Source organism: Callionymus lyra, chromosome 12 (assembly GCF_982586985.1).
Source record: "Callionymus lyra chromosome 12, fCalLyr1.hap1.1, whole genome shotgun sequence".
Classification (NCBI taxonomy): Eukaryota; Metazoa; Chordata; class Actinopteri; order Syngnathiformes; family Callionymidae; genus Callionymus; species Callionymus lyra.
The window spans coordinates 20,632,726-20,655,931 of NC_141829.1; the positions used below are offsets into that span (position 1 = coordinate 20,632,726).

Genomic DNA, 23,206 nt, shown 5'->3' on the forward strand with positions numbered 1-23,206 from the left:
CGTCGACGCTCGTGGAGGAGATGGAACGTTGATCGAGGAGGAGATTCTCGTGTGATTCTGCTTTTTTCTCACCGCAGGGTTTTTTCTTTGGTTCGACAAGAAATAATGGCGTGTGTGAGTCTCTGTCTCGATGTGACGGACTCGTTTTTTCTGAAAACGATGGGTGAAATAGAGGAGTTGTTTTTGCGACGTGAATGTAGGTTTACTTGTCTTTCTTTGCAAAATTCCGCGATTAAAAGCGTATTATTAACAAACATTTACACAAAACCCTCCGCCACTAAAGGTGTTAGATAACTTTATTGATACCTTATGAGATTCTGATGTTACATTAAAAAATGTTTATTAATGACTTTAAATAAATAGCAAACAAGAGTTGGACCACACACTATAAATCAAGGGCAGGGGAATTCAATTTCGTCAGGGGCCACATTACATACTGTGACTGTTGTAAGGGGCCGTCAAGTGTTTAAAAAAAAGAGGAAAAACCTAAAAGAATACATAACTTACTACTACTAAATATTACTACATATTACTTACTAAATAGATTTTATCATAACCTCAAAGCTAAATAAGCTCATGTTTCATTCATTCATTCATTCATTGACAATCGCTTTATCCCGGGGTCGGGGGGTCGCGGGGAGACTGGAGCCTATCCCAGTGTCATAGGGCGATAGGCAGGGGACACCCTGGACAGGACGCCAGTCTGTCGCAGGGCAAGCTTATGTTTCTTAAATGTAAAATAAAGTAAAATACGTTCACTTTAAAATTAAATACCCCCAAAATGGACGAATAAAAAAGAATGGAAAGACTTAATAAATTCTAAATAAAATGTTTAGTTAGCGACATGATTATACCTTCACTTCACGTCGCATACGTACAGTCGAAGGCCCCCGGATCACACTTTTCTCAGGTCTTTTCTAGTTTTCTATTCTTCATTAACGTCTCATTTTGAGACGACGGCAGTTTCGGTTCCTCCGAGATAAGGCTGCGAAGACGAGTGTGACAGAGTGGTTTAGCGAGTCATAACTTAGCTTTGAGCTCCTCTAGACGTGTTGACGCTGAGCCGTGATGATCTTAGACCACAACCGGTTCTGGGCAGGGAAGGGCGTGAGAGGTTCTCGAGAGAAGCCGACGATCACATCAGAACTTCTCCCGCTTCTTTTCCCATCAGAGAGTCGGCATCGATTATCATCCCCGGTCACGTCCCCCCCGTCTTCATGTTCTCGTTCACCACTTCCACGAAACTCATTAGTTTTTCTTCCTCGTCTCGCTCTTCCCGGTATCTCCGGCGCTCATCGTGCAAGCGTCCACTTTGCATTAATTGTGAAGCCGCTGAAGACCCTGACTCCGGAGTGAGAGGAGGGACAGTTCAATCGGGATGATTAATTGGGAAGAGCAGCATTCGCTGTGTCATGACCAAAAGAACCAGGATGTTTGAGGTGCAAACCTATAGGACCAGATATTTTCCTCTCAGTCAAACGGAACTGATTTATCTGTGGTTCGAGTGGATACAGTCTGTGTGCCCGGAATTTGGCTTAAAATATGAAACTCATCTTAACCAGATAATTCCATGATGGTCAAGTACGGCAATGGATCAGTGGAACCAAAATATTGAATGATTACAATTAAAAATTGAAATGTTGAAACTTTTAATTTTTAATTTTATTTTAAGAGTTGCTTGTTTAAATAATTGATTTCAATGATTTATATATAATATATATTTGACCACAGAACACAGTCATCAGAACAGAGAAGCAGATAGAGAGCACAAATGCTCCTCCCATGATGCAACACTAATAGACTCAAGGACTCATTAATTCCTCATGTTATTGGGCTGTTTAATTCTAAGTTTGGGGGCAGGAGTGGAGTGAAAAGATGATATTCCATGTTAATCTTTGTATCCTTTGTCTTTGTTATTTTTGTTATGTTCTTTATCTTTAGACTTAGATTGTGTCATCTTTCTTTTTATTGGTCTTTGTTCTTGAATTTTTACACATAGAGCTCGATAATTATACAACTCCAATAATTAAAAAAAAAAGTATTTTAAATTCAATATCAAAATGTTGATGGGGGCTCATGAGGCAGCTGATGCTGTATCATGGTACTGTTTAAAGGCCACTAGATGGCACTCTCAGTGAAAATTATGTCAGGCTTAAATTAGTAGATAAGAGCCAAAGATCGTAGAGCAAAGAGTGCCATCTAGTGTCCTTTAAAAAATAAAAAATAAGGCCTTGTATCATAATTCAGCTGATAGTGTATCATGAGGCCTTATTACCCATCACTTAAATGTTGGTATAATAGTGCCACTCAAAAATACCAAAAGAGTAATGATCGACTGTTACACCAACACTTTTGTATTGAATTTTACTTTTAAATTATTGGAATCAGAAAATCAAACTGTATGTGTACATTTTTTTTATTAATTTCAAAGTATTCTCTTTTTTTAAATTATTAGATAGATAGATAAAATAGTAAGAAATAGTTTTTCCAATTAGAACACAGGAATACAGACGATTATTCATAATAATAAAAAATAGGAACAAGAACAAAGAAAAAGAAAGAACAACATGACACAATCTAAGTCTAAAGATAAAGAACATAGATCAAAGAAAAATGACAAAGACAAAGGATATAAAGATTAACATAGAATAGAACATCATGATACTTTCACTTCACTCCTGCCCCCGAACTCAGAATTATTCAATTTAATAGCCCGAGGAATGAATGAGTCCTTGAGTCTATTTGTTTTGCACCTGGGTAGGAGCATTCGTGCACTCATTCTGCTTCTCTGTTCACTGATGACAGTGCTCAGAGGATGACTGTCATCATCCATGATGGACAGTAGTTTGTTCAATGATCTCCTCTCAGCAACTGTCACCAGTGAGTCCAGCTTCATTCCAACCACAGAGCCAGCCCTCCTGATCAATCTGTCCAACCTGTTGACACTCCTCTTGGAAACATTCCCACCCCAACACACCACAGCATAGAACAGGACACTGGCCACCACAGACTGGTAGAACATGCAGAAGAGCTTCTTGCAGATGTTAAATGATCGGAGCCTCCTCAGAAAGTACAGTCTACTCTGGACTATCTTATATACATGGTCTGTGTTGCAGGACCAGTTTACTGTCCAGCCATACACCGAGGTACTTATAGTTGTCAACTATCTCCACCTTGTCACCTCTGATAGACACTGGACGTGGTTTTGTCCTGGACCTCCCGAAGTCCAAGACCAGCTCCTTGGACTTTGAGGTGTTCAGCTGCAAGTGGTTCCTCTCACTCCAGTCCACAAAGTCAGGTATCAGACTCCTGTACTCGCTGTTGTCCCTGATGCATCCAACAATTACATATTATTATTCAATTCAATTTCCATGATTCCAGCCCACCTTGCCCCGTGTAGCTGGGACAGCAGAAGATTTGTGTTGATGGTGGTCCCCACAGATGTAATAGAGGTTCAGGGAGGTCTTCACTAATGACTCGTGCTGCTCTTCGATCTTAAAAACCCTGACAGGACTTTGCGATCTGGTCGAGGACTTCATCTGAAATCCCTGGTCCTGCAGGACTCAACCTTGCGAGGATCTCCTGCTCCACCGGTCGACTCCTCGCTCACCCACGGATGCATCCATTTGTGTGTGTGCACGTGTGTGTGTGTGTATGTGTGTGTCACTGGCTGCTGTTCTAATTGCTGCTTCGCCTCCAGCTGCCCTCCCCGAGGTCTCCGCCGTGCAGACTCACACTTTTTTTTTTTTTTTTTTTATTTCTTTTTTTTCCTGGCTGCGAGCATCTGTGATGACAAGAGTTCCCACTCAGGCTGCTGTCTGCTCCTCCACACTAGCACTTCTGCTTCCTCTGCTTTGAAGCCTGCAGGAAGATGATGACACTCTCTGTAATCAGTGGAAGCGAGAGTTTCTGACACCACACAAAATCGAGAAATCCTTTTTCCCAATCGCTCCAGGTTTCATTGTTTCGCTGGTGTGCGGCGAGACATCTTTGCAGGGGGAAAAAAAAGAAAGGGGGGGAAAAAAGTATTATTTTAGATGAACGGCTCGATCGATGGAGCGACTCGTGTGTCCACTTGAGATCTGGCCAGCCTGCTGACCTGCTTCTTGTCCAACCGTGTCGGGGACCCCCGGGGGGGGCTGGGATTATCCCCCTTTAGGGCGTGAGATTGCACCGTTTCACCTTCTAGTTTACATCAAACACTTCAAATTATCTCCGTGTTTATCCTCCGTCACCGAACGCTCCCGTCAAATTCCTTCCTATCAACATCACTTTCACTCTCATTAATTGCCTGTTTGTTGACGTTGATCATCTCAACAGGATGTAGATTTTTTTTTTTTACTTCCTGCCACTGGGGTCAGATTTTTTAATTCATTAAATAATTAATAATAATGTACTTTTGTAGTGTTCAAATTGTATTTTTACTAGTTTGTTATTGATATTTCATGATTATTATTGTGTTTCTTTCACTGTATAACTGTATATTTCATGTTGTATTAAAACTATGATTTCTTATTATATTATTTAAGGTAAGGTAAGGTAAGGTAGAACTTTATTGAAATGTTTTTCTTCCAATAGCCACAGCAAATAGGGCAATTTTTCACAAAAAATAAATCAAAATAAAATAAGAACAAGAACAAAGAGAAATAAAGAGAAAGAACAAGATGATGCAATCTAAGTCTAAAGATAAAGATAAAAAACATAGATCAAAGAAAAATAACAAAGACAAAGGAACAAAGATGAACAGTTTTACTTTTACTCCACTCCTGCCCCCGAACTCAGAATTGTACAATCTAATAGCCCGAGGAATGAATCAGTCCCTGAGTCTATTTGTTTTGCACCCGGGAAGGAGCATTTGTGCACTAATTTTGTAACATTTATTTATGTTTGTTAGTTCGTAATTGTTTCATAAGGTGTACTGTTTGTCTAAGTTTATCTTACTATCATGTGTGTGTATGTGACATCTTTCTCTGCTGTTACAACTGACATTCCCCAAAAAACTCATGTCAATCAATCCATTGTGCGACGAGGATCCAGTGGTCGATGCAAAACAAGTTTTAGCCACAGATCCACAGTTCAGAGCGAACGTTGCACTGAGAGTGAAAAACCGGCCGATCAGGTTTGCTGATCGTCCTTTTTTTTTTCTTTCTTGCTCGGCAACAATCTTGTCCGCTCATTCACTCGCCGGTTTCTGGAACAAGCTGTGCCCATACATCCGGAAACGGTGTTAGTGATCAGTCTTGCTCTGCCAGCTGTCCTTCGTCTTCCTCGCCGGTTTTCTTAAACTCTTCCTCTCCGGCCCCGCGGACGACATGTTGACGGGCGTGACGGGCGACAAACATGTTTCTAGAGTTACACGCCAGTCATGGTGTTTACTGAGGCTCAGATTTCAGACTGTTTGTGTCTATTTCTGCGTGAGTGGAAACTCTCCCCCACGCTTACCAGAAGAAGACTTTACTGGACAGCTGCTGATACCACGGTCCTGAGACTTCTGGGAAAAATATCTGCTCAGATTCAAGTTTAAACACAGGATCCCCCTGTCTGTCTGTCTGTCTCTCTGCCTCAAGGTCTGTCTCTCTGCCTCAATGTCTGTCTCTCTGCCTCAATGTCTGTCTCTCTGCCTCAATGTCTCTCTCTGCCTCAATGTCTGCCAGTTTGTCTGTTTGTCCCTCGACCTGTCTGTCTCCTCACTTGTCTGTCTGTCTGTCTGTCTGTCTGTCTGTCTGTCTGTCTGTCTGTCTGTCTGTCTGTCCAACTGGTTATCCGACTGGTTATCCATCTCTCTGCCTGTTTGTCTGTCTGTCTCACTGTCTCACTGCCTCACTGTCTCCCTGTCTATCTGTCTATCTGTCTGTCCGACTGGTTATCCGACTGGTTATCCATCTGCATGTCTATATATCTGTATGTCTCTCCACTTGACTGTCTGTCTGTTTCTGCCTCAATGTCTGTCTCTCTGCCTGTTTGTCTGTCTGTCCTTCGGCCTGTTTGTTTGTCTCCCCACTTGTCTGTCTCCCTGCCTGTCTGTCTCCCTGTCTGTCTTTCTCTCTGTCTGCCTGTCTGCCTGTCTGCCTGTCTGTCTGTCTGTCTGTCTGTCTGTCTGTCTGTCTGTCTGTCTGTCTGTCTGTCTGTCTGTCTCTCCACCTGACTGTCTGTCCGTCTCTCTGCCTGTATGTCTCTCCACCTGTCTGTCTCTCTGTCTATCCCACTGTCCACCCTTCCCTCCTTCTGTCTCTCTCCATCTACTTTGAGTCTCTCAAATCCATTCAGTCTAAGCAGCGTCTCTTCTTGACAAATAATGCTGTTATTTGGGTTCATTAATATGTTTCTTATCTTATCTTAGTATATTCGTTTCTCACTATATCAACATTAATCTATTTCAATCAACCTCAAGTTGGGCCAGATTTCAACCTTACTAACAAACAATACCTCAAGACCTCAAAAACCTGATTAACGATTTCCCCTTTTTAAAAAACAATTGTCTCGGATTTTGGATGAGCTGATCCTCATCCCAGCCTTACAATAAGAGGTGACATCATCAGACACTGAGCCTCTTCACCTTGTCGATGATGTCCATTAATGTTGTGAACAAACAATTCAAAATGTCTGTCAGCACTTACTACTTGAAAATGAAAATGAAATAAAGGGGGTCACCCTGGAAAGCAACCATGACATCGGTCCTTCAATAAAGTTTTTTAAAGAAATTTTTCTTTTAAACCAAGATCGGGTTCACGACTTTCGTACAAAGGTTGTTTTTGACAGTGAATTCTAGAAACGAGATGCTTGCATCAGTCCTCTCCTGTGCTGTCATGAAACTATTTCAAATCCGTCATGGCGAAACCACTCCGGCATGTTGGAAATCCTCATTAATGTGTACTCCAATGTCACTTCTCCCCTCTGTTAGCTAACCCTGGTGTGTCGAGACCAAGACTCTAAATGTTGCAGGTGTCTTACGTTGTTGTGCGAGCGGATTGTGAATGAATGAATCACTGAAATAGTGTTGTGTCATCTGTGAAGAATGCGATGACAAGTGATTTCTTACCTATCCATGTACAGGTTGGCTGCTTACCTAAATTCTTTCACCTTGATGGGTACGGTGCACGTGTTTGTAATACTGGCGAAAGATTGTTTCGCTGTTGAAATCGTATAAATAATCTTTATATTATCTAATTAATAAAATGATGGAAAAAGGCTTCGTTTTTTTTTTTCTCTGGTATTTGGTGAGCTCGGCCAAGGACGGATTCATTGCCAAGGCCGTGCCCTTTTATTCATTAATTTTCCGCCTGTTATTCCATGACTACTGTTGCGTTGGGTTGGAGTGAATCCCAGCTACTTGGGGTGAAAGGCGAGGAAAAACTGCTTACAATCAAAAGACAACAATTAGACTATATTTTTGGGCCGTGGGACGCATCGTCATGCCAGGAGAACAACCCTTTGACGACACTATTGTCATGTTGCTTCATTCAAAGTGAACGTTAATGCCATCTGGCTTACTTGACTGCTTCCATCTTTTATGGAAAGAAAGATGAACACACCTCAGAGAGTATTGTCTTTAACAAAAGGACGGTCTGTTTTGGAATTTTCTTCATTGGACTATGAATATGTTTCCGTGTTAATCAAAGTGCAATTACAGACTCACACGACAAGTAAAAGGACAAAGACGCCTTAACTATTCATGAACAGCTTTGTTGAGGTTTTTCACCAGTTTTGTAGAAAACATCTGATGGGACTTTTGAAACATATTTATAGTTGCATTTTCCTTTTCGACTTTTGCTTTTATTTTCACGTTCTATGACAATGATTTGGGTCATGTTATTTTAGATAAATATAAATGTATTGTTTATTAAATTTAATTAAATGTATTAATTAAATTAAATTAAATTAAATTGGAATTTAAGAACCATTCGGCTGTCATGTTGTACAAAAAGGGTGTTGCTGGATTCAGTCCAACCATGTTCCTCAGTCAAAGTCACAGTGAGGATGAGGCTGATTGTGACATCATCTTGACTTTTATTACCTTATAAGGCACTTGAATCTTTGCTTTCTGATCCTCCTTTAATGCTTGAGCTTGGTGCAGGTTTTGATGCAACACTACCCAGGTAGGATCATAAGTGCCAGAGGGGCGTAGTCTGATGATGTGGTGATTTAATCTCAAGGTAACTTTGATATAAGCAGTGTTGCAAAAGTGATACTTGTGTACAGAAAGCATGAAGTCCCGCCTTCGTAGAGATTTGACTGGATGCCACAGTGGGCCGATTGTCGATATTCATGAGCTTCCGGCCCGCTTGGCAGAAACGCGGGTGTGACTCTCTGGTGGCACCCAAATACCAGAGTAATCCAAAGTCAACGGTCTCCGCGAAACCCATAGTATTTCCTCAATTACCTTTTTACGTAATACGATCTGAGGCAGTTTACAGGTTATAACAGGTGTGTTACTACATACACCCATCTTAGTTTTAGTGAAATACTTCATAATTACATAGTGTTTTTTACTTCAAATATTTTTCTTCATCCATCAATCATCCATTACATTCTGATGACTGACTCATTATATTATTATTATAAGTAAGTAAGTAAGTAATTAATGTGTATTTATAGAGCGCTTTTCCAGACCAGGGTCACAAAGCGCTTAAACAATCAAAACAATACTCAATAAAATATAAACTTTAAAGGTCAAGATAATACTGAGAACAACACAGGAGTTCCGGAAAATCAAGGAAAAGCCTGAACAAATAAAACATATTTAAGATGTTTCTTGAAGGAGTCAGTTATTATATATATAACAATATATAAAACAATTTCATCATCAATAAAGTTCTATCTATACCATATCTGATTAACTGAAGTTCAACAATTTATCCATATCTTTTTGACTACATTCATGGTTTATTAATTACATTTTTATTGTTACTTATAGGTATTAATTTAAATAACATAGTAACATAATGTATTTATAATAATAATAATAATAATAGTCTATTTGTATAACGCCTTTCTAGACCAGGGTTGACAGTCACGCATTCCCCCATTCACACACGTACAACATAAATGTGTATCTTTTTAATTAATATATATTACCTTTGAAAAACTGAAATTCAATTATTTTTCTAATTTATAACTTTTTTTTTTTTAATAATCATCAGAAAGTTCTTCTTACTTTTTATTCATATGCCTTAAATGCACCAACATAATATGTTTAGTATTATTATTTACTTGAATAGTAATCCATGTATAATTCCTGTAGATTAGCAAGTAAATTCACCTTGAAATATCAGAGCCCAGTTATTAACTATATGAGACTATTTATTTTGATTTTACTTGTGTAGTGTACGTGCAGTACAGTTGTGAAATACCATATTTTAATCGTTCAAAGTACAATTTTAAATGGATATGGGAGGTGCTAATTCTATGTGGTCCTTTTTTCTTTTTTTTATAATATGAAATCATTCAGCTTTATGACGCAGCACAAAAGGAACTTTAACCGTAAAACGAAGCTCGTTTACCATATGAAAGGCAGTGAAATATTTAAGTGAAATATACTCAGAATGTTGGCAGCGGAAGAACTCGACCAGCAAGTTTGTCAACAGTTGAAACCGCCCACACACTCTTTAAATACGACTGAGCTTCTCTGGCTGCGACACACAGACGAGCAACAGGCGCGCAGACGCACCTCTCAAAAAAAAAGGAGCGTCCAAAGAAAGAACCGCGCCCGGATATAGACCCAGATCTCCTGATCCTCATCCAGCCAATCCCCTGCTAATCTGGTTATAGGAGGAGCGCGACTGTCAGATTAAAACGCGCACAGAAAGGAAAAAAGAAAAAAAGGAGTAAAGATGATGCAGATCCAAGAGACACCCACCCAGAGGAACTCTCTCTCCCACGCCATGAACCGGTTCCTCGGCGCGGTCAACAACATGGACCAGACCATCATGGTGCCCAGTCTGCTGCGGGACGTCCCACTGGACGAGGACCACCGGGAGCTGAGCTGCCTCAAGTCGGACCACGACGAGGAGGAGGGGACCATGTTCGGGTACTACCAGCTGCTCAAGTCCATCCGCCGGGACATCGAGTGGGGCGTGAGGGGCGCCAACATCCAGGACGCCCCCCGTAAGGAGAGCATGATGATCACCCGCATGAACTCCTCCGGGTCCTCCTCATCATCCTCCTCCTCATCCTGTTCCTCATCGTGTTCCTCCTCCTGCTCGGACGACGACGAGGAGGATGAAGACCTGAAGAAGCAGTTCCAGTACCACCTGACGGGTCTCCACGGGGTTCTGTCCAAGCTGACCAAGCAGGCCAACTCCCTGACCAAGCGCTACCAGCAGGAGTACGGACTTTTCTGATGGGTCCCTGAACGCAGCAGCAGCAACTTCTGGACCTCACTTTTCCATGGTATTAATGTGCTGATCTCGGTGGTCTCGTGTACCACCAGCCAACTTTACTTTTTGCACTCGGCGGTGTGGTGGACACCACAGTGAATTCTATTTATGTGTATTTATTTACCTCGTGTACTTCTTGCCCACTTTTTAAAAAAGTGAATGTGTTGAATGAAATCCTGAGGAGCGATCATCTCCATCATCATCCCTGGCGCAGGATCTCGCCCATGACGCGTTTGATGCCAGTTTTTGGAGATGTTTTGTGTCCCATGTGACGACAGCACGGTATTCTTTCTTGTCTCATGTTATTGTCCGGGAGAGGAGGAGGGAGGCAGATGCTACTGTTCGTCGCCATTGATCTCCTCGTGTCCTACATGCTCAGTGAACTGGAATCAAAAAAAGATAATTCTTTTACAAAGAGAGTAATGACTTTTTTTTTTCCAGACCACACTGTTTTTATTAAGGTATTATGGGAGTCGACCCATCTGCCCTGCGACGAGCTTTTTGTCTGAACCCTTTTGCACAACTTTTGTACGAAAATCACTGAATCATTTCTGAATAAATTTTTATACAAACTGTGACAGTATTTGTTGTGTTTTCTCTCTATTTCTCTCTAAATTTTGGCCATTTTAATAATAAATACCAGCCCGCAACATATTATCAACGATGAACAATCATTTCAACTAACAAAAACGACAGGTTCCATTATGCATGGCAACAGTCCAAGCCTTCATAATTAGAATTCCTGATTAAACAGTTGCCTAGGGCACATACAGGTTGTCGGTTCTACTCCCAAGAGTTGCCTCCTACTCCAGTTCTTTTAGACGCTCCCTTTTCTTGGGTTAATGTTTGATTCTGGACACGCTTTTCTTTTACTACTTTTCCCAAAATGAAAGTGGTATTTCTCACATTCCAGTCAAGTACAATAGAAAGTATTTACATGATATTTCATTTTGGAAATGGGCCATGTTTCCTCAGAATGAACTGGTCATATAAACACTGCGATTATTGTACAAGATGTAGAATGAATAGCTTTACGAAAGCAAGTTTTTTTTGCGATACTTAAGAGGTTTTCTTTAAATTGATTTCATGGTTTTAACATGATTTTTTTTTATTATTATCCTTTTTTATTCTGGTAATAAAAACCCAGCGTCTCAATGTTTATTATTTATGTTAATGTATTTTGTAAACTGAGAACTCGCCTCCGATCTATGGGATAAGTGGCAGTAAGTGGGAGAAAATGATGGAAATTATTGGATATGTATCCAACTGCTTCTCCATTCAAAGCTAAAGACGTTGACAACCTCGGTACAATTCAACATATTGATGATGATGTTATTCTGTATTTGTATCCTTTTAGGTCTTTGTGTTATTTCTATGCTCTTTATTTTTTCACTTTGTTATCTCTTAATCTCTAATAAAGTCAATCGAATCTAGCCTTTTGAACTGTGGTTTTGTATGTACTTTGTATTCTATCCTTTGTATAGCCAATGCTGAAGATGGTTTGGTGGCCTTTCCAGGGTATCCATCTTCTCTAAACCAATGTAGCTGAGGTAAGTTAAAAGGCAAAAACTCAAAAACAGTAAACTATCTTCACATATACATCAACAAACGTCATGACACACATCTAGAAAACCTGTTATCCTGCCTGACACAAATGTAAAAAAAAGAAGAAAAAGATAAATCCTGCAAAGAGCAATGTAGAATATTTTCTAAAGAGGATTCTTCTATCTCGCAGTGCTCTCTGGAATGTGGTTTGGCTGGTACGACTGAAGAACCTTGACCGCGGAGCCCGAGGATCCGAGTGAGGAAACTCAACCCCAGAAGAAACACATTCTCAGTGGCACCGAAGCAAAACTACAGTCTTTAACAACAAGACGCTCTTTAACAACAAGACACCAGGTGGGATAGTTAGCAACAGCGCTGGTGAAGATTATTTGACTTACTAACCATTGATGTCTCTACCAACACAGATTGTATCGCAGAGTTATTTAGTGATTCAAACAGGGCACGTAGAAGATAAAACAGGTTGTCAGAAAAGGAAAATAGGCGCAGTCATAGTTTCAGTGTCACTGTGGGTCAACACACCCACTTTTGTTCTCACAGATACACAACTGTCAACATGGACCTACAAGCACTTGTTGACGTTTTCTTTTGTCTGGTTAAAGAAAAACCTGTTAATACTACAAAAACTAGTAAAGAATGAAGTACAAGTCATTATATCACTTATTCACTTATATTTTAGTTTTACTCATTCTACTCATTGAGGTAGACATTATTATAATTAAATAGTGCAGACAATGTATTTATACTCCTATTGATATCCTCATTTAATCTTAAAACATTTGTATCTGCATTTTTCATTAAATGTTTTTTTCCTTCTTCTTTCCTTCTTTGTATTTCAGAATCAAAATCAGAATCAGAATCCCTTTATTGTCAGGCAAGGGGAAATTCGTTTTAACAACAGCAAGAGCAATATACCAGAAAAAAATAAAAACACCCAGAAATAAAATATTAAAAAGAAAAGAAAAGATCTAAATAGAATAGAAAATAAATCTGCCGCGAGTCTTAAAGAGACAGTGTGACGAAAAGAAAAGTTTGAAAAGACGGAGGCAATCCTCGGAAAAAAGTAATAAACCCCAAAAAGCGCTCGGAGCTGCTGTTAAAGCTGCCGTCCTGTCGGCGCCATCTTGACACATTTATCAAACTTACTGTATTATTATTTAGAAAATCTATACATTGTATAAAAAATATATGTATATTTTAATTTTCTGTTTAATTTAGTTCTTTATCTTTTTTATTATCCTGTCATAACATGGCTTGTGTCACGATTATTATTAAAATGTATTATTAAAAGACATTGTACCCTTCATTATTGTTGTTGTAATGATTATTTATTAGATTTTATCTTATTGGCATTGTTTCTTATGCTGTTAAATTTCCCCAGAAACCTAAATATCAAATATTAAAAATGTAATTGTGTCAAAACCTTCTAATTAAGAAGTGTTTATTTAATTATTTACATTTTTTCTCATAATAGTTACACTTTTATTTTAGACTTTCATTATTTCTGAGACAATGATTAAATATATTTCCATCCTTAGCCATATATTCAAACACAAAAGCTGACATTTGTCGGTTTCAGAAAACTTGATAACTTCTTTTAATGCTCAGCATAATGCCATGTTATGTGAGTGATGGGAATGTGAAAGACAATCCCTTGTGAGTTCCTCAACACTTTTGACTGTCAGATTCTATCATCAACCTGAAGGCGAGGCTGGAGGCACTTGTTAAAGTGAAGAGATTCACTATCTTCAAACATGGTAATCAATCCACGCATGAGAAGAGACACAAAGAGAAAGTTTTAGAATGACCCACCCAACCTCAGTTGAAAGTATCACTTTTGCAGTTTTTCAAATGGGTTTCAGATTAGAAATACTTGATGAAACTCTTAATTCTATTTTCTGCACCATCAGTTTATTATATTCATAATAAAATCACATATCGTTCATAGACATTTTAATTACAAAACAATGATCCTACTTGATAAAGAACATTGTCCAAAACCTTTTTTATTCTGTTGCAAATATAATTATAGTAAAAATGTAAATAATAGTTCAAAATTAAACGATTTACAATTTGTAAATGGAAATATAATTATTTTTTAAACATGTCTTTTCACTTAAAAATTAAAATAAAACTGCATTACAGAGAGTGAATGAATATAAAACTTAGCAACATGAGGCTAAATGTGACGATATGATTCAAAATAATAAAATATAATTGTGTATTTCACTGATCACCGCAACAAGAGTAATCGAGTCATGACGCACTGGAACTTTATGTCCCTTCACGCGCGCCGTAGAAACAGGAAGTGCTCTGAAAGCTCCAACAAAACAATAATAAATCACAAATAACGTTTTGTAAATATAGCGATAGACAAAATGGACAACCAGAATATAAAAATAGATACAAACGACTCTCGCTGTGTATTTTTCAACACTCCTTCGGAAGACTACAAATGTGTAAGTATTTTTGCCTTATTTTTATTTTTGTTTAATAATTAGCCTGTTAGCTTCGTAACGCTGCCATTTCGTCATATATTTTACAAGTCAAGCTTTATTTTTTCAATGTTTGGTGGCGTTCTTGAAAGATATCACGTAAACGAGGGATATTTAAAATATGACGTTTGTTGATATACAAGTAAAGTTCACCTAACACGTGAAAAGCGTTAAGTCTTTTTAAATAACTATTTATTCGTGTAGTTAAAATAAACTAACTATTTTCTGCAGTATATCACCAAAAAAGTGCTTAAATGGGATTTACTAGATGCATATATTACATTTTCCGTTAAACAAATTCACAGATAACATGATGATAAAGGTTCTGTTGAATAAAGTAAGTAAGTAAGTAATTTATATTTGTAGAGTGCTTTTCCACCGAATTATGGTTATTTTGAAAACAGTTGATTCCTGAGAACCAATTTTCAAATTTGAGATGGTACAAGCTTTGTGAATTCCCACATTTTCCCTGTTTGGAATTAGCCTTCTTATGATTTTACAATTTGCTCAAGATGGACACTGAGAGACGGGATACTCAAGGCTCAGCTGTGTCATTTCACAATTATCAATTAGTATTAATTAGGTTAAGGTAGAACTTTATTAATCCCTCAGGAGGTCGCCTACGGAAAAAAAAATTCCCCAAATTATCCACAGCAAATACAGCAATTTTTCATAAAAAATAATCAAAATAAATTAAGAACAATATGATACAATCTAAGTCTAAAGATAAAGAACATAGATCAAAGAAAAATAACAGCGACAAAGGATATAAAGATTAACATAGAACAGAAAATCATGATACTTTTACTCCACTCCTGAACCCGAACTCGGAATTATTCAATTTAATAGCCTGTGGAATGAATGAGTCCTTGAGTCTATTTGTTTTCGCCCCAGGAAGGAGCATTTGATAGTAGTAATGATGCAAAACTATGCCAGTAGAACACTTCATTCTATGATGGAACTGGTTGGTTATATATATTTTTTCTTCTGACGCTATTATGTTACATAATGAACTCTTGTAACCTCTCGTTCGCTGAGATTTCAGACGGGGGAGAACTTTATAAAGTAATAACTTCAAATGAGGGACTTACTGCATCTTGGAGAGGAAGACTTTAACAATTGAAACTTGTGAAAGTTGGGTTTTGACAAAGGTTGCCCTTTAAGAATTCTAATCAGATGCCCACCTCAACTGACTCTTCTCAACGCCCATGGGCAGCCGGTTAACTCTCCGCTTTTACAGGTAGCCATGCTTACCATCCTATCTAAAAGGGAGAACCAGCCTGCGAACAAAACTATTTTTTGGCCGCTCGTACCTGTGTTTTTTGGTTGGGTTACTACCCACAACTCGCAGAGAGCCTTTTGGCTGATCCCCAAGCAAGATCAGGCTCTTCTTTTCCTTCTCCTTTTTACCTTTTATGGTTTAGTGTTTACACAAAAATAGGCCAAATTAAAACCGCTGACCTTATTGACCCCTCCAGGTTATGAGGTCAACTGAGAGGCAATTGCCTTCTGCATGTCCTTGGTCTGCCCTGAGGCCAACTCTTAGGTTGATATGCCCAAAACACCTCACAAGGAAGATGTTTGAGGATTCCACCTCACCTTAAACCGCTTATCTTGATGCAAAAGATTAATGGTTCAACTTGGGCCTCTCCAGAATGTTCAAGCTTGCCTTTTGTCTCAGCTCTTTTGTTTGTGGCAGCTCACTCCTCTTAATTAAAATAGGTGCACAAATACCAACCATTTCACCTATTCATGTTGTTGATAAATCAATTAACTATCATTGTAAGTCATCTTTATGGAATTAAGTTTGACATTTTGTTAAACATCAACACACCCGCCTCCACTCCTGTGTCAACAACGCATGTTGCTCCAGATACTATTTGCATACGAACCCTTAGCAACATGATCTCATTTTCTAAACAAAATATTCTTGCTTTGCACCATGTGATTTATTTTAGCTGCTGCATGCAGATTACTACAAGGTTAGTCAAGTTACCGTTGAAAAAGTCTCCTGAACACAAAGTCACAACAAATAAATTGACCATCCTGGGCCTGTTTCGTCACATTAGGTCGTATTATATTTCACTGCAGGCGCTGCCGTCCACACCCTGAGGAGTTTCCAAAGAGATTATTAAAAAGTTTCAAGTGTCTTCAGAGTAACCCAGTTATGAAATATTCCTCTCGGATCAATTGGCGCTTGTTGCAGAAGTTCTGACATAAGTTGTGCCAATTAGGGAACCAGTGTCTTCTCAGTCCAACACATTAACGTGAGTAACGCCCTTGTGCCGCTCCGTGTCATGAGGTTTGAGTTTATCATCTTGCGAATCGGATGAGGAAAGCTAGCCTGGGTCTGGATGCTTCCTTAACTAATTAAGGTTTTCCCATCGTTTCGAGCGTTCGATTATCATTGTGCTTTGTTTGAATGTTGCTGCCTGATATTCCCAGCAGTGTTCGCAACAAGTTTTCTTACTTCCAGATGAACTCTTGGAGTCATCTTTCCGTCACGTTCTCGTATTCTAAAGACGGCAGTACTGGAGTTTGAATTTTCGTTCATTTCAGACATTATTCGACCCACAGTTAATTTATATTCTATATGTTCATTATCACGTTATTTTCCTTCTCAACTTATTTCAGTTCAGTTTATTTATTTCAGTTAGTATATGTGTATAACCCCAGTAAAGACAAACACAGCGATTTATTTTTCCTATGTACTCCTTGTGTTTCATTCTTTTCATACCATACTACTAGAATGAGTGGCCCCAGCTTGTTTGCAAGCAGGCACTCGAAGGGGCAATATACCATTGTTTCTTCACATTAACTGGCATCTGGCAACACATTTCAACACAAGGATTATTTAATACGTAATTGTTATTATCGGTAATCATCCAATTTTATCTGTACTTTTTTCAACTGTAGGCGAACCATTTTCTGTTGTAATCATGCAATTTTATCTGTACTTTTTTCAACTGTAATCAAGCAATTTTACTCTTTAATCGTCCAATTTTATCTGTACTCTTTTCAAGTATAGTCTAACAATTTTCAGCCGATCATTGAAAAAGTTAACAGATAAACATTATTATTATCATTTCTGTGCCTTATTCATACTTTCCCTTTTAACTGAACAGAATATATATGTAACACATACATTTCTTTAAGTAATATCTTAGGTAAAATCTTTTTGACACCATTTATATGTGTCATTTTACCATTATATTTATCATGTGAACAATATGTATGTCATGTGAAAATAATGTGTCATGTGATCATTTATGGGTGTCATGTAAGTTTCATGTATTAATTATGTTCATGTCCTTGATCAATTGATTACTCAGCTCATTTTATTTCCCTTTTTAACCAACCTGTGAATGCATAGTGACCCAAATGCATAATAGAAAACCCGTTTGTCTAGTTGCAAAGTAAAGCATAGTTAAAGGTGGTTGTGAGATTTTATTCATAATTGGCTGTCAATTAAAACAATTACCTCCACCAAGTAGTGGCGGTGGATATAATAGTAATAATAATATTAATCATGGTAATAATAATGATATCAACACAATTGAAACCAGACGTTCAGAGGGTTTTGATTCACTTTTAGTATTTAAAAAAAATGGAAATGTGGTTTTCAATCTGTGTTTTCTGTTTAAAATACATCAATATATGGTGACCAAATGTGTTCAGTAATTATAACTCTCTGAGTTTCAGTTTTTTTTCTTCTTTTGTCAGTTGAAGTTTATTGATTCAACTGTAGGCTGTGTTTTTATGATGTCACGTGAAGTAAGCCCCTTGGGGGAAGTATGCACTGTAACCGTCACGAGTCAAGACTGCACCATTTTTTCAGATTTAGGTCACGATAACCACTGAGGGTTACCTACTAGTTTTATAAAAGGCCCCTATTTAACTCTCACATGTTGAGCAACAAACACATTAAGAGGTTGTTAAGAGGTTGAAGTTGATGAAGTCATGTTACCAAGACAAAACCTTTGCACGTTTATTATAAATTAATAACATTTTTAAATCCATTTAGAGATTACAGTTGAGGAATTGAGGAAGGTCTTCAAGCCAATTGAATTAGTACAATGTTTGTGTGGAACTTTTGGACCTCACCAGATGAATCAACTTGAAATGAAGATTCCCTTTTTAACAATCAGATGGTGGTTTTCACCCCGGCTGCCCTCATTTAGAGTTAATTGAAATAGTAATGAAGTAATAAAATGCCTAAGGGGCGAATCTTCTTCCTGTCAACATGTGCTCTTGATAAACCTGATGCTCTCCACCGTCTTTGAATTGTGTGCTTCTCTGTATGGTCTTTGTTTTGTGTGAAAAAAAGATGATTTCTGTACATCTGATCTGTAGATATACCTGTCATGGCAGTTTAGTTTCTGACTCGCACATTTGTCATTCCCTTCGTTCTTTTGTTCTTTCTCAACAGTGTTCAAAATATGTAGTGCAGCAGCCTTTCATGCTGTAAACCTATCACTCCATCTATATTTTAGTTTTATAACTGCCTTCAACTAGGTCAAACCTATAAAGTGCTAAAGCTACATAAACCTCCTGTTTGACTATTATGGTGGTCAAATATTTATTTGAAGAGAGAATCCTGTGGTTGCACATATCGGCGTCTTCAACATGAGGCGGTCAATTCCAAGGTTATAATTAAACTAATGACCGTGTACTATGTCTTCCTCATGTTCCAGGAACGGCGTAGCAACTTAAATGTCAGCCAAATATCCGGTCGTGTTGTGTATTTACGAGCATTTCCTGTCTTCTAATGGTCGCTGTTGTGATTTGCAGGTGGCGATTTTAACAGTCAAGCGAGCCACAGGAACCTTTTCCCTTGTTGGATGGTGATTATTTCTTCCTTCTCTCTGTCAAACAAAAATACTCTGGATATCACATCATTTATTATCCACTGTATGTCAAGAGTAGCCTGGTATAGGTGTAGAAGTGAAGAAACAGGAAGTAGATCTTTAGGAGAAAATGGTTCAGAAAAATGTAATTTGTGAACCACATTTAGTCTTGTTTTTGTTTCGTTTTGTTATCACATAATATTGGCTTAGTGATGAAAATATTACTAGTCAACTGGGGTTCATTTAAGTCCAAATCCGTCTCACTGACTGTTTCTTTTGGTGGCCCACGATAGTCATATAAATAAGGTTGAACAAAAAAAATCAAATTGTTGAAGATCTTGTCTACAATTTAACTGGAGACATTAATAATTGATGTTGTCTGTTGTCTGAAGTATGTGCTTTGTGAGCATTCACATAATAATATGTTTGGACTTCCTGTTGAAGAAAGGGACAATTTCAAACAATGGATAGAAATAATGACTTATTTTAGCAGGCCTGGTTTATTTTCTCAAGTGCTTGGCATGGAAGATTACAAAAGTTTCCCGCCTGTTATCGGAGAATCATGTTGAAGTTCTAGCAGATAAAGCTGCTCTACATGCGCTCGTCTACAATAAAGACCATAATTCTGTCTCTTCTTTCTCAGCACCTTCATGCTGCTCGTCATTTGGTTGCTGCGCAGGTATCACTCTCTGGCCCAGGTAAAGAGAGACGCCTCAATCTTTTCCTGTGTTTTTCGTTCAAATTGTTCCTTTAGTTGTACTTTAGAATCTTCCCCGGGTTCGTGACATCAGTCAGTGTCTTTGACTCCGGTCCAGCGGGTCCGTCGGGTTGAGCAGCTCTCCCGGGGTTATCCTCCTAATCTGGAGTAAAAGACGGCTTAACACGGCGCGCTGATGTATCCTATTACCTCTGGACCGGGTCGTGAAGAGTGGCCTCACCTCATCCCTGCTCGTTTCTCTTCCTCGATTCTCTTCCTCCTCCTCATCCACTTCTCCTGACACACAAACCCTGTCTTTCCCCCTGCAAAGGTTATCCGTCCATCAATAGTCTTCAGTGCGGCTCTTTTCCCTCCTCCTCCCCCCCCTCCTTCCGTCACTCTTCCCCTGCGCTTGTCGCCCACAAAGTGATAGAAAGATTCCGTTTATTTTCCGCTCTCCTTTTGTTTTGTCGGCCCGTTTTGCATTCTATTTTTCTTGTTCTCATGAATTATCTGCGTGGCATTTTAAAAGCCGCCACCTGGGACTCTGTATATAGACTGTCAAACACATGAGTGATCCTCTGATCCACGGTTTCCTCAATGAATATCCAATTACCGGCAGATTGACGCTGGGTTTGTGTCTTGTCTCTCCCCTACAGAAGATGATTCTCTGCTTAACTGTATCTGCCTTCTTTGACAGCGTGGCGTATGTGATGGTGAGTGATGCTTCCATGATCTCCGGCATCATTCATACGATGCGTCTTCGCGACACTTTGTTTGTTTTGACTCTCGCTCCGCTCCCCAGGGCGAGTCCCACCCGGAGGGATCCCTCTGCGACTTCCAGGCCTGGTGGCTCACGTACTTCGGTGAGTCAAAGTCCGACCCACGGACATTGTCGTCTCGCCACGCTCTCACAATCTGCTGAGGTTCGGTTTCACACACACACACAGCCAGTCTTTGTCCGCTCCGCCGAGCACCACAGCCTGATGTTTATTTCATTGTTGCCATAGCAACACATGCATTCACAGCACCGGCCTGGCCAACCTGAGTATCAATTCGCCGCTGCCTCGACGACTAAATATCGAATCAAAGTGAATCAGGAGCCATTTGTTCTCCCACACAGCAGGTGGAGCGTCACACTCGTGTCCGGAAAATCAATCCTGTAAAATGTTTACTGTGTAGTCTTATTAAATACACTTTTTTATTCAATATTTTTAAATCTATAAACGTAAAAAGGATCGATTTAAAAAGGTTTGGTTATTCAATGATATATATTTTTTTCCATGTATTTATTTGTCATTTATAATCATCTAGATCAGACCTGGAAAAGTTGCAGCCTTTGGGCAAGATGGGCTTTGACTGGAGTTCTGCAGCCCTTTATTGGTACCTATGTATGGAAGTCAGTGCATAAGATTTTTGAACGACAGAATTTACCATTTCAAATGTTGAAACTTTATTGTTTTAAATTGAAATGTTTTTTTTTACCATTCAATTATTTTTTGTTTTTTGATTATATTAAAATTGTTTTTTATTGAACAATAAAGTTCAATAATTTGTATTTTTAAAGTAATTTCATTTACATAGTTTCCTTTAGCTTAGTTTGATTGGTTTTACATATAGAGTTCAATATTTGAATTCCAATAATTCAAAAATATATTTTCTAAATTGAATATTCTTTTATTTGAAGCCTTTTAAATTAATGAAAATATTTTTTAATAGTGCAACCAAACAATACCTTCAGACTACCGGGTTACTACATTGAACTTTCAGTTAATCATGCAAAAGATTTTATTTTCAAAATATATGTATAAAAGTTATTAAATTATTTAATTTAAAAAGTAAAGTTTTTTAATTAAATTATTTAGAAAAATTATTGGAATTCAAATGTCAAAATATATGTTTAAAAAATTATTTATTTATTTAAAAAATATATAGTTTTTTAATTCAATTATTTAGAAAAATAACTTAAAAAAAAAAGAAATAATTGAATTCAGTAAAGGTTCAACATTTTAAATGTTAAATCAAACCATAAGTATTCTGATGGCAATGATATACTTCCATACCGATGTCCGCTCATACGGACAGGATCAAATTTTAGATAATTTAATATGGAATTTAAACATGCTTAATGTAATCACACATCCTTAATCAACAGTTTTTTATTATCTAAATATCTTTTTAGTGACCCAAATGTAATAAAAGACACAAAAGAAATGACATTTTTTAAAAATGAGTATTGCCCTGCATTTATTCGATCTATATAAGGAATGCATTTTCAGACATTTCAAATATATCTGACAGCAAAGATTGATTGAAACAGCAGTTGTCAGCAACCCAGGCAACTCGCTCGCACAATACACACTGCGAGAGCAAAAAAGGTTCACGTTGTCTTTTCCTTAACCTGCAACTTCGTAGATTGCTTTTTTACCAAGTAAATTAGGACATATTTCACATGAGAAAACAGATGTCCCAGTTTCAACTCGCCCATCGTTTATCCGTCCTCACACACCCAAACACACCTACTGTCATGATGTAACACGTCAAGGTTGAGTTGTGAACCTTGTGGCCAACGAAACGCCCACGAACCTGTCAAGTCTTTCAACGGCTGTTTTATCGCAGCCTCTATGAGGAGACGCATCCCCTCCAATCACATCACTGCCTTTCTTTGGAATCAAGACATTTCCTGCCAAAAACACATTTTCACAAACTACATGTCGTAACATTATGACCACCTGGCCGATCCTTTTTTATTTTTAATTAATTTTTTTGTGTTAATTATCGAGCTAAAGCTTCCACTTCAATCAATGTCAGTCATTATTTTTTATTCCACGAACAATACCTTAAGATTTATGTAACTTTGATTGACATTAGTAGGAGAAAATAGGACATTAAACCACTTTCTATTCAGGCGCTGTAATGAAGTTGTTAATGACATTGGTTGGTTAGTTACTACTTAATGACCTACATATATATATATATATTTTTTTGTCAAGAATAGTTTGTCTCATGGCATCAGAGTGTGGTAGTGGCTAGTGCTGCAGGCTTAATACCAGCTTGTGGTAACTCTGGTTTCCTCCCACAGTGAGCGAGTGGTTGTTTGTCTATGTCTCCTGAGATATACTTGAACCATTTTCATGATCTTCACCCTGGGTGGCTTTACTTTTATTTATTTATTGTGGCCATTTTACTGTATGTCTAAAGCCCCTATGATGCCCTTTAATGATTTAA

The 23,206-nt window shown here is 38.2% G+C and overlaps 2 protein-coding genes across 3 annotated transcripts in view; both read left to right on the forward strand.

Moving 5' to 3' along the window:
* The first annotated feature begins 9,522 nt into the window (after positions 1-9,522).
* Positions 9,523-10,954, forward strand: LOC148068610 (mid1-interacting protein 1-B-like). Its single transcript, XM_087804677.1, has one exon. It carries the CDS (start codon positions 9,831-9,833, stop codon positions 10,338-10,340), a length of 510 nt encoding a protein of 169 aa, XP_087660803.1. The 5' UTR covers positions 9,523-9,830; the 3' UTR covers positions 10,341-10,954.
* Positions 10,955-14,232: 3,278 nt separating this feature from the next.
* LOC148068611 (cyclic AMP receptor 3) overlaps positions 14,233-23,206 on the forward strand; it is an 81,306-nt gene continuing 72,332 nt past the window's right edge. For both annotated transcript variants that reach the window (XM_087804377.1, XM_087804379.1), the window contains exons 1-5: positions 14,233-14,398; positions 19,226-19,278; positions 19,925-19,979; positions 20,638-20,694; positions 20,784-20,844. In XM_087804377.1, coding sequence (XP_087660503.1) covers positions 14,318-14,398; positions 19,226-19,278; positions 19,925-19,979; positions 20,638-20,694; positions 20,784-20,844 — 307 coding nt within the window. In that variant the 5' untranslated portion in view covers positions 14,233-14,317. The remainder of the gene's footprint in view (positions 14,399-19,225; positions 19,279-19,924; positions 19,980-20,637; positions 20,695-20,783; positions 20,845-23,206) is intronic.